Source organism: Mesoplodon bidens (genome assembly GCF_964165515.1).
Source record: "Mesoplodon bidens genome assembly, chromosome: 14".
Lineage (NCBI taxonomy): Eukaryota > Metazoa > Chordata > Mammalia > Artiodactyla > Ziphiidae > Mesoplodon > Mesoplodon bidens.
Genome location: NC_138170.1, coordinates 43907973 through 43920398, shown reverse-complemented (window position 1 = coordinate 43920398; position 12426 = coordinate 43907973). Strand labels below are relative to the sequence as shown.

Here is a 12426-nt window from a genome sequence, read left to right as displayed (position 1 = left end):
TGCCCCGTCAACCACTTCCTGGGAACCTAGGTCTCTGGTCACTTCCTGTCTGGGAATTGATCGATTGGGATTTGCTTTTCTCTTTTGATCTGCTTTTCTTCCTGTATCTCATAGAAGCCGTGGTTTCTAGGGAGCATAGCCTTACAGTTCTCTTCCGATTTCAGGATTAGAATTCCCATCAAGCACTAGTATCTATCTTAGACCACTGAAAACTCTCCCCAGTCCTAATAATCTCTTCTGCCAAAATAAAGGCCTCAGAATAGGGCTTGTTCAACTGGTGTTTTCTCTCTGAAGACACTTGCATTCCTGGTGGAAAGCTGATTCCTTATGGTGTGCTTCCCGATTTCTACCGTCCTGGGCATCTAAAATGTACCTGTACACATGTGTGTTAAAACGGAATACTTTGGGTACACGCATATATTGCTCATGAAATGGCTTAGTTCCAGTTAGTCTATTTCCTGGCTTTTTTTAATGTGTTATTGGGGTTTGGCTGAACCTGAATCCCTACCGCAGCACAAGAAGCCTCCGTGGGAATTATTACAGCTCTGACTCAGTGGTGTTGGTCTGATCTCTGATGAGTAGTCCAGCACGGACCCTCATGCTCAGGTGCTTTCTTCCTCAGCAAAGTTGAGAGCTGCAGAGTTCATTTAGAAACTAAACCCGATATCCCAGGAGCACACACAGCTCACAGGGCTTCTGCCAGCCCATAGAATGGATCTGTTTCATCACTCAGACCTCTGTTTCCTGTGGTTTTGGGTTGTAGCTGCAGTTCCTATGACCTTAACGAGATTTTGCTTAGGATGTTAGTTGGTTGTCCCGTGTGATCCAGCATAGACCACTCAGACAGGAGGGTTTGCCTGGAGCCCTCTCCTTAAAAGAGGCAGAGTTTGGGGTTCTGCCACACATCAGCGTGTTCTCCCTCAGTTGGAGCTACTGGAAGTGCGCAGACAGCAAGAGGAAGAGGAGAGGAAGAGGCGGCCGCCTTCTCCTGAGCCGAGCTCGAAGGTTTCTGAGGAGACCGAGTCCCAGCAGCAGTGGTGAGTCATGGGCAGCCCGCCCACTTCAGTCTCAGCTTCAGTGACAAGAGAGGTTTAGGGAGCACACTTTCTAAGCCCGTGCTGATGTGCCCTTCCTGTTAGTCACTTCTGAAGACTACTGAGACTCCGTACGGTCACCCCTGGATAATATTTGAGGACAGTGACTTGTCCACAGTCACATTGCGATGTTGGTAGTGGAAGTGGAATTTCGACAGCAACCATCTCTGCTGTGCACATGTGTGTGTACACACACACACACACTTAGAATTTCCACATGAGTAAATGGATGGAGTGAACTACCCAGATTTCAGGCCAGTGAGTGTGTGGTGATGCTTTCTGAAAGTTCTGGGTGGCTTTCACACAAAGGGCAGAAATTACTCTGTATTTCTGAAAGGCTGATTATTTTGCTGGGGTTCAAGCTCCATGACAACCCTGAATGCCACCTTTATGGTCAGGGATGCCTGTGGTCTCACTCTCTCTATCTAGAGTCAATTTGAAACACTTAAAGAGTTTTTAGAAAGATATCACGTCATGTGAAAGAGGGCTGCATATGTTTTCCTGAGAGGAGGGCTCTAATAAAGTTGACTTGTGTTCTCCCCCGTCTTCTTCTCTTTCTCCTCCTCTTTTCTTCCCCTCTCCCCTCCCTCCTTCCCCCTTTCCTCCTCTTCTCTCCTCTGTCTTCTTTCTCCCCCTTCCCCAACAGGGATACTTCAAAAGGAGAGCAAGTTTCCCAGAATGGTTTGCCGGCTGAACAGGGATCTCCACGGGTTAGTTACCGCTCTCAAACCTACCAAAACTACAAAAACTTTAATAGCAGACGGACAGCCAGTGACCAGCCGTGGTCTGGACTGTGAAGTTCGCTACCATTTGTCAAGAACCACTCTTTCCAAATCCTGTTGGTTTGACCTTTTGGCTTCCACTTCACCCACAGTGTTAAAAATTTTACTTAATTCATAGCCTTCCTTGGTTTCATATTTGTTTGCGTTTAATTCATGTTTATTTGAGTTTTTTAACTGATGGATGCTCAGTTGCCTGAAAGCAACATACGTATTTTTTGTTTATTTATCGTGAGCTTTTTACTTTATTAAGATTTTGCAGCAAAAGCCTTACGTGAGTAATTGAAATTAAATGAGATTACAGCAAAATGAAGAAGAAAACTAGAATCTGACAGGTATGACACATCCAGTTATACTAACAGGGTGCAGTCCTGCACTATACGTAGCCCCCTTTACAGAGTTATTAACCTGCAGTAGTTTACTAGGAATTGAGGAGGGAGACTTCCAGTACTAAGATTAAAACCTAGAATCAGCTGTGTAACATTCCATGAAGGATACATTCATTTATTGAAAACGATAAAAAAAAAAAAAAGTTGAATCTACTTGGGAAGGGTTTTTTTTAAACTTTAGGTGCAGAATCTGAACAGTTTTGAGACCCTCAGATCATTTATTACTTTTTTACAAACCAGGTCCTCTCTTTATTTGTTTCTGCCAAGTCCTGAACTGAGAATTGTAGGCTCGCTTGCAGCAGATAATGCACCCGGCCTCAGGGGCCCACCGACTGCTGCCACCACCTCTGTCTGGGTCACTGTCGGCACCGCCGGAACGTGGGATGTGGCAAGTGTGGCAGCACTTCCCAGCCCGTTGGGGAAGCCTGCCTACCAGACTTTTCCATGCCTCTCTGTTCAGTTGATGACTTCAGGGTGTCAAACTGTTTTAAATTTTGCAAACAAATGGAACAAAAGCCATTCTGGTTCACCCTGATTACTTGAACGACGCACTTGGGGGAACCACCCCAGGAGCTGTTGCCTGCCTCCAGGCTCCAGAAGTCCTTCAGCGTCTCTCTAGACAGAAACTCCGCTGTATGTCTCGTATGAATCTTCTGATTCATTTTTCATTTTCCTATGACCTTTTGTGAAGCTCTCTAATAAAGAGTCGTTTAGGATGACATTTATCAGACCACCAGCAGGGATTTGAAAATGTTTTAACAGAAATTCTATTCACCAAACCAAGTCCATATTACATCAAAGCCTTGTGAGATATTCACTTGCTCATTTGCCATATTTAGATGTTAGTGGAATCAGAAAACCTGTTTTGATATGTGTTCTCCATGAGTTAAGTCTAATTTGTCTTTTCATGATGCATGTCTTTTTTTTCTTTTGTCAGGATAACATCATATAGCATCTTGTTTGTTTTTTCCTCATTTCTATGTACATATCTATCTACTTGCGACCGTAGATGGGTATATAGATAGATGCCAAGCTTCTTATGTTCTGGGAGTAGTATGCACCATTATTGTGTCTCTGCCTTAAAACACACCAAAATTCATTTTAGAAAAGAAACTACTGCTTCATCTTTGGTGATTAGGGAGCCCTGACATGTGTTTCTGGCTCCAAATGATATGTGTCATTGATCTATATGTATATATGTGACGTGTCCATATATATATGTTTAAATTTTGTATCATGAGGGCTAATACCCAATTTTATGCCTTTCGTATTCAGAAGACCAAAAACAAAACAAAACAAAACAAAGCCACATAAGCACACAGGAAAGAAAGGAGTGCTGTGATGCTTTTGGCATTTGTTCTCATGCCTATTTTTATCTAGATTTTTAAATTGTAGCTTGCCAGACAAATTTTTTAATTGAAATTGGATTGTATCAGAAGAAGGAAAGCTCTTTTCATTCTTCTGAGTTACGGTGCAGAGACTCAAGTTAATGAACTTGAAAATAGTGTTGCTTCTTGCACTTAGAAAACCAATCAGGTGTTCCTTGTGCTACTAGTTGTCACGTTGCATTTATGTTCACCTCCTGACTGAAGTATCTCAGGGGTACGCAGCCACTAATCGCTAAAGAGAAGCAACGTGGGGTGGGGGTAGGGGTGTATCCACATGTACCCACTGTTTGGTCACAGCACTACGATTTGCTTTTGATGTTTGTCTCTAGTGGCGTGTTGTCTGTTGGCATGCTTAAGCACATGTCCATTAAAATTCATTTTGTTCCTTTTATTTTCCTTGTTTTCTTGGTTAGTGATTCATTTGCATAAACATTAATTATCTCTGCATACTGGTTTGGGGTTTTCTCTTTCCTTCTAACTCTAAAGAAAAAAATTTTTGCTGCAGAAATTCCCCCAGAAGGGGCTTCTCCTGGCCGTCACCTACCTTGAAGTTTGACCAAGTATGATAAATTTTAGCCTTTTTCCAGTAAACATTCCTCTATCCAGGTCACTGCTGTCACTAGCAGTTTTTGAGTCACACCTGCAGCACTAATTTTTTTTTGTTTAACCTGGTTTCTATAGACACTAACCCCATGTCTCCCTGGACTCATGCCTGGCACAGGCCTTCCAGACCCATCTCATACTTCCTCCCAACCAGAAGTTTCCTGAAATCTCACACTAGAACAGATGTGTCAGCCTTAAAATCCACTCACTTACTTTTGACTTAGGGGTTTTGTTTTTTTGGTTACTATTTCCCCTTTGTCTCTCCTTTAAAAGGGAAAGGCAAGAGAGATATTTAAGTGGCCTATTTCTTATAAGCACTGGTCGACAGGCCATCACTTGTAAGGCCAGGATAATCACCATGCATCTCCTCCCTATGCCATTCTACCCTAAGAATCCTTTTTCCACGTTGCTGTGTGGATAAAGGGTTCTAATCACAAACACCCTTCAAGTGCGTAGCCTCTAGTCTTACCTTAAACCCCACTGCTGACAGTGCTAGTTTGTATAGACAGAGTATAAACTTGACTCCCAGCCCACCACTTAGATAAGGCCCAACAGAGACATCCCAGTTCCTGAGAGTTGACATATCGGATGTTCAAGCGGTGGTGGCCAGTCTCCAATTGATCCCATTGAGGTTGTTGCTGCTAATTTTGCTGTCACCTGGTTCTGGGCAGCAGAGGTGGGGGACGTATCTAATGAGCGTGCCGTTGACACCTCCATGTTTGTCCGTGTACAAAGGGTGCAGGTTGTCTGTAATCCACTAAAGCGTCAGCCACACCCAGCTTTAGTAACTCGCTAATCCCACACCCTGGGTGTATCAGCCAGGGGCCGCTTCAGTTCATGGTACACAGTTGATGGCACACAGGCTGAAAGCGATAATGAATGGAGACCCTACTGCATTTCCCAAGCCGAAAAGCCATGAGGGTTACAATATAAGTGAGCTTGGGAAGGAACAGCTCCCGAAGACGTCTCCAGCCTGAAGGGTCAGAGCCGCTGGAAGCCTGGCTGTCTGGGCTTTCTCGTCTCAGTGCAGCAAGGCACCGTGATCAACCAACACGTGATGGGGAAGGCCCTGGTTCTGTCTTTGTTTGGGGGTAAATAGCCGTGTGGTGTTGAGTGACTGTGATTGGCTTTTCCAGCTCCTTTAACACAAACTACAACCCACTCACGATACAACTTCGGCAGATGTGGTTAAATTGATGTTCGTTGACTTGCCTCATTTCCTTCCAGCTCTTAAGTTCCAAAGTCTAACGGGGATGGTAGATGTGAAATGCATGATTGCCGTCCTAATTTCTGCATGTGTTTATGACGATGTGTCGAGGGGCGGTGGGAGGAGAGCCGGAGAGCATTTTCAGAAACCAAAGGTCTTTCTTGTCTGACTTTGGGGGAATGCCGTGTAGTTCTGATAGAGTTGTCTATCCACCTGTTTGTGAATGCCCTTTCGCTTCAACTTCCAGCCCTTCTGGTGGCGTCCTTGGTTGTAAGGTGGCTGCTGTATAACGTCCACTCTCTCATATTTAATATGTGTGATTGTTAACTGTTGTCCTTTTGTTTTAAAGTAACCATAAGAGGAAATGATCTGAGTTCTATTAGAGAAAATGGATCGATCAGAGGAACAGAGTGCAGTAAAACTCATCCTGGCATTTCGCTTTTCTCATTTCCCCGTAAACGGGCGGGTATTAATCCATTCCCACCTTCTAATGTCCTTGGTGTCCAGCTGGCTTTGTGGGATGTGCAATGGTTTTACTGTACTGCCTCGATCTGTGCCAGGCATTTATACACAGCCACGTGTGCGAGTCAGAGCGTATGTGGTCACCCCGGGGGCTCACGGGGTTAGCTGAACGGCCTCTCCGCTGTCCCTAGATGGCAGAAACGGTGGACACAAGCGAAATGGTCAATGGCGCTGCAGAACAGAGGACAAGCTCGAAGGAGTCCAGCCCCATCCCCTCTCCCACCTCCGAGCGCAAAGCCAAGACTGCCCTCCCGGCCCAGAGTGCTGCCACCTTGCCGGCCAGGACCCAGGAGACACCTTTGGCCCAGATGGAAGGCTTCCTGAATCGGAAGCACGAGTGGGAGGCCCACAATAAGAAGGCCTCGAGCAGGTAACAGCACAGAGGCTGAGGCAGTCCCAGGGGAGGTCAGCCCATTAAGAGGTGGAGGTGGGCCACTGTGGATCGAAAGGGGAGCGTGTGTTTATGTGGTTGATTTGTTCTGTAGCTTCCCGGGCATTACATCCTTCTCGGGACTTAGGTTGGGAAGTGGGAGTAGAGTGCTTTTTTATTCACCGAGAGAAGGAAGAGTTACGTGTGTGGGGGAACAGCAAGAAGAGGCCTTAGTAGTACCTCCTGAGAAGGAATATTGCTAGATTGAGGTGGGGGAGTCTTCCCTAGAGTGAAGTGATTTCACTGTTGTTTCCCTCCTGTGGGATGTTTTAAGACATTCACCATTTCCCCTACCTTATCTCCATATCAGTCTTTATATTCGTTATCTCCCAGTAGCCCTACTTGTATTATCTCCATTTTACAAATGGAGAAACTGAGGCTCTGGGAGGTTAAGAAAGCTCACTCTGTGTAGCTTCCTAGTAAATGGCACAGCTAGGGTAAAACTCATCTGACTCCATAGCCTGTGTGCTTAACCAGTAAACTAAACTGCCTGGGACCACCATGTACAGTTGTACAGGTTGTACACTGTACAAGGGAATCCCATCTAAGAGTTGCCATCCACATTGGGGACATTACAGATTTATTTGTTAATACAGGCAGGTGGCAGTAAAGTGTCTTGTTCTAATAAAAGCAGTATATTAGGAGAGTTTGCTGTACCCTGGGGGAAAGGCTACCTCTTTCTATTTCAGCCAGTGTACCGTAAGTGCTAGTGGCCCTGGGTCTGCCTCCCCCTCCCTGTCACGTCTCCAGGCCACTTCATTACAGAATGAAGCTGAGGTGGAAGAGCTGCTTAAGGACAGGCATGTTTCCAGTAAGGAGCTTGGCCTGTACCCTGTTACCACAAGAGTGTACCAAACACCAGCAAAAGTCTTTCCCGTCAGAGCCAAGAGTACCTTTATGTAATGAAAGAGGGCACTGTGGTTTTCTTCAAACTCCAAGTGAGAAGTGGCCCTCAAAAACCTGCCACTAGCAGTACGTGTCTTGGGAGGCCACAGAGGAATTTTGTTCCATTGCGTATTTTTAGCAGGATTTAGGAAGGGCTTTTTTAACGGGATCATGCCGTGTTGTGTGAGGATCATTTTCGTGTTAATCAGACCCTTAGTTCTTGAAGGGAGTGTGGAGCAGAAACTTGAAGCTCCTTTCTTTACTGCTCAGGTCCTGGCACAATGTTTACTGTGTCATAAATAACCAAGAAATGGGTTTCTACAAAGATGCAAAGACAGCTGCTTCCGGAATTCCCTACCACAGCGAGGTCCCTGTGAGTTTGAAAGAAGCCATCTGTGAAGTGGCCCTTGATTACAAAAAGAAGAAACACGTGTTCAAGCTAAGGTGAGCTTGGCCAGAGAGTGGGTGTGTGTTTATTTTCACTCTGGGGGTTGGTTCTCTTAGATAGATGCTGTGATCAGTTGATTCCTCTCCTCTGCCGTTTAAAAAATCACCAACAAAGTGACAAACTGGACAGGCACACGTCTTGGTTAGGATCTCTGGGCTCTGTGGCCAGTTAACGGCACAACTGAACATGGAAGAAAAGGAGCTTTCCTTTTTATAAGCTGGAACTTAGTGTTTCCTGAGACAAGGTGAGCTAGTCACATTTCACATTTTAAGGGGAGCTTAGAAAAATAGTTTCCCCATCTTTGCAGCTAATCCAGACCCAGGAGATGCTGTTCTTTCCTCATGACTTATCTGGAGATGGGTCAAGTGAGTCATCCCGGAGCCAGGTGGAGACAAACAGGAAGGGGCGGGAGGGGCCCTGTGCTCCCCTGACTCACCCGGCGGATGTTCCAGATGCCTCTGGAACCATTCAGTTCCAAATGTCTCTACCCTGTACAGCACTACGACTCCAAACAGAGTGGATCCAAGCTCTGAAGTTCTGCTTGTACTTGGAAATGGGCAGGAAAACTTGTTTTTCTTTTAAAAGCCTGAAAAGTAAACATGTTAGTGGTTAGGACGATACTTAGTCTGATACTAACTTGATCTGGTGCTTTGGGATTTGAAAAGCAAACTTTGGTCCTCAGTTACACGTGGGTCTCATGCCAGCTGGACGAGGCCAAGGACCGCAAATGAGAGCAGTTCAAATGGGGTGATTCCTTGAGCCCTGGACGGGCACTGGAGGCAGGCCCCAGGGACCTGGGACGCTTTACACGCTGTAAGACCAGGCGCGGCCAGCCTGGCACCCACCCTGGTTGCACGCCCACTTTGTACTTCCTTGATGCAGCTTCAGAGCGACGGGATATCGGCAGAGGGCATTTACCTCCTCTGCACGGGGAACACCCGCTTCCTCTTGATGCAGCAGAGAAGGAGGGGCCCTCCCAGCCAGCGTCCTCTCGGTGTCACAGTGATAGCCCGGCCAGGGCAGTTTCTTTTGTTCTGAGAGGTGTATAGGAAGAGAAGTCTAGGAGAACTTTTCTGGGTGTTAGTTCAGAAGTCCTGGTATTTGTTAATGTGGGGGATGTAAGTCCAGTGGCAGAATTTCAGGAGGGCCCGTGGGTTTTAAAGAGCTTTCTTCTGTGTTCAGTTTAGAGCAGTGATCGGTCATCCCAGTGGTCTTTGCCACACAGATCCAGGTGTTGACATGTTCGGAGCTTTTTGGATCCTTCCAGTGATTTGAAACACCCATGTTACCTGTGCATATTGGCCCAATTATATGGCTTCTTGATGCCCTGGGGCGCGGCTGCTGGGCCCGTGCAGGCCCCCGGCACGGTGGGCGACGTGTGCAGAGTTCCCACGGGCATTTCTGGTGTGATTCCTGCGGCCTGCTTGTATCCCACATGAGAGTTGGGGGATTTTTTTTTTTTCCTTAAGTTATATTGTGACTGAGTTTCTTCCTTCAAATTACAGACTAAATGACGGCAATGAGTACCTCTTCCAAGCCAAAGACGATGTAAGTTTCTAAGTTTCATTTTTTCAAATACTTAGAAGTTTGCAATTGTTGGTGGCCCGATGAGCTTTATGTATGATGTTCTTCACATAAGTAATGATCCAGTGGTGGCTTCTGTCCTCTGGCCTCCACGGTCATGAACGCTGGCAGGTGTTCAGTTCTCCTGTATCTCTCAGAGGCAGTGAATGTCATCTCGCTGTCCTCCCGCCGTGGCAGGAGACCTAGTGCAGGGTCCCTTGAAGTCCGCAGAGGAGAACTGTGGGTGAAGCACAGGGAGCAGGTCCCAGAACTGGGTGTGGATCCTGCAGCCCAGTCAGGAGCCTCCCCGTTGCACCCACTGAGCCCCACTGCCTTTAACCAACCATTGCCTGGCTGTGCTTCTCCTTGAGAGGAGAGAGGGTCGGCCGATGGGAAAACAACACGTATGCAGGGCTTTAAATTCGAAAAAAGCAACTTCTGTTAAATTTATACAATGTTATGCATCAAATGTATTTCAGTTTAAAAAAGGAAAAGAAAAAGCACCTTCTAGGGTGGGACCTGACACCCTACTGTAGACCAGTCTTTCCAGCTCGTCCACATTTGTAGGGCCACATACTAGAGTGAGGACCTTCAGGTACCGTAAACCGAATTCTGGTGAGCGTTCAATCATGTTCACTACTGTCCTGACAAAGCAGAGGTTCGTTTGGGAACCGCTTTCCCTTCTCAGACAGACACACACCATTCCCAAGCCTTGCAGCCCACAGAGGTTCACACGGTCACCCAGGTGGACTGAGAGCATCTCGTGCCCGTCCCTCTTAGTTGAGTCTCACCTGTGTCCCCTCCTTCATCCAGGAGGAAATGAACACATGGATCCAGGCCATCTCATCTGCCATCTCCTCCGATAAACACGAGGTGTCCGCCAGCACCCAGAGCACGCCAGCATCCAGCCGGGCTCAGACCTTGCCCACCAGCGTTGTCACCATCACCAGCGAGTCCAGTCCCGGCAAACGGGAGAAGGACAAAGAGAAAGACAAAGAAAAGAGGTTCAGCCTTTTTGGCAAAAAGAAGTGAACTCCTTTCCGTCACCTCCTGCCCTTGTCTTAACCTTTTCAGTGAAATTCCAGCATGCAGGCTCAGAACCAACACGTTACTCTCTGTGCCTAAATGTTCCTCAATGTGGTTGATTCTTTTCTTTTAATTTATAGAGCATTTCTCGGGGTGGGGGGGGATGGGGAAAATACACCTAAACACTTTATCTCCAAGTTACAAAAAAGCTTGAGGTGCAGAGGGAAGACCAGATTTTTTTTAACGAAATTATATAGATTAGATCTCAATATTTAAACTGTTCCTCAATTTTGTGAGGCTGTGTTGGAAATAACCCGCCTCTAGTGCTGTTGGTATGCAAGGCAGCGGTGCTTAAACAGTACTTCCTGTGCTCACCACAGACAAAATGTACCAACTTCCCAACACCATTCTCTTCCATTTACTTCCAGTGGTTACCTTGAGTCTTGACTATTAGAAAGTGCCCACGATGGGTCTAACCTGGAATAAACAGATTGTGTATTATGATCTCGCTGCAGCCACAGTGCAGCTCCATTGTTAACTCTGCAGACCAAACCGTTTGTATCTGGCATCACTTACTAACACACGACATGCGGCTCTTCTGCATCAGCCTGGACGACGGTTAAGAATGTCGGGATCCAAGAAGGATTAGAAAACTGATACTGTTTTAAATAATCTGTAATTTCAATTTCAATTTTTTTTTTGCTGAAATACATTATATTGTATGTTTGAGATAATTCTAGTACAAAGTATAATAAAACTAGATGTATAATAAACCCTTTAAATCATTGGTAAGTGTACAAGTGGACCTGAAGCATTTACTGGACAAAGTCCTGTTAACCCTAATGGTTACTTGCTTGTGCGTTGCCACACTGTGTTATAATTTGCTTCATTACCTTGCTATTTGATACATAGTGTGCATTTCTCCGTCACTGTAACGATTGTAATGACAAATTTTCATCTTACTGCACAATCAAAATGGCATTGATAGGAATGAACTCCAGAGGCTGGGCCTGAGCAGGGAGGTGGTCACTCAGGCCCAGTGCTCAGTTGTTATGACCTGTACCTCTCGACTTTTGCCCTATCTGTTAAATATATGCTATGTCATTAAATGCTTTTAAATCTAGCACGGTGGGTAATTGTTGTTTTTCCTCTCCTTGCGTGCACACCATGTAGGGAATGTGCAAAGTGAGAAATAGCAAATGGGAAACATTAGACCATCCATCTGGGTTCCTATTTCGCATTCTTGTGCATGTCTGGTACCCCAGCTTTGAAAGTTACAATAAACGGCGTAATAAATATGGAATGTTTTGCAGCTCTGCATCCAGATTTTATCTTCTATGTATGAAAAAGTTATCAGAGAGCTCGCTAAACCTGAGCTCTGAGGCAAGGGTTAGAAAACATTTTCAGTAAATGGCCAGAGATAAGTAAATGTTTTAGGCTCTGTAGGCCGTACTCTCTCTGTTGAAACTCTGCCATTGTGTAATACAGAGGCAGCCATCGATGATGTGTAACCAGTGGGCGCGGCTGTGTTCCGGTAAAACCTTATGTGTGGACACAGATTTGAATTTCGTATAATTTTCATGTGCCATAGCATATTCTTTTTTGATTTTTTAAAAACATTTAAAATGTAAAATCTATTTTACACAGATTGTACAAAAACAGATGACAGGCCAGGTGTGGCCCGTGGGCCAGTTTGCTGGTGCCAGCGTAGGATCGTGGGTTAGATAACGTGTGTTGTACTTGTCCTAGTTTATCTGTGTGTATCAACTCCGTACCACTTGCATGTTTTCTTACATAAAGTAGCAATGGGTGCCAGTATTATAGACTTTTCAGTAGTTTATTCCCCAGAGGACATGCCTACCATGACATCAGTCCTGGGCCTCACAGCTGACTAGCATCAGGGCTTTCTGTTGTCCTCAGGTGAACTGAGACCTCACTGTTTATTCCCCCTACCCCCACCTGCACCCGCCAAGCACCCAAGGCCATTTATCTCACCGTGACGCTCCCTTGCCCTCACCTTACCCAGGATTGGAATCAAATTGTTCAATTCTCAACAGGTGAACCTCTGACCAAAATGTTTACTTAAGAAAAA

General features: G+C 45.7%; 1 protein-coding gene across 7 annotated transcripts in view; it reads left to right on the top strand.

Moving 5' to 3' along the window:
• SPTBN1 (spectrin beta, non-erythrocytic 1) overlaps nt 1-11457 on the top strand; it is a 197909-nt gene extending 186452 nt beyond the window's left edge. For all 7 annotated transcript variants that reach the window (XM_081254831.1, XM_081254827.1, XM_081254829.1 and 4 more), the window contains 6 exons: nt 925-1037; nt 1741-1804; nt 6114-6352; nt 7568-7741; nt 9251-9293; nt 10122-11457. In XM_081254831.1, coding sequence (XP_081110957.1) covers nt 925-1037; nt 1741-1804; nt 6114-6352; nt 7568-7741; nt 9251-9293; nt 10122-10340 — 852 coding nt within the window. In that variant the 3' untranslated portion in view covers nt 10341-11457. The remainder of the gene's footprint in view (nt 1-924; nt 1038-1740; nt 1805-6113; nt 6353-7567; nt 7742-9250; nt 9294-10121) is intronic.
• Nucleotides 11458-12426: the final 969 nt, after the last annotated feature.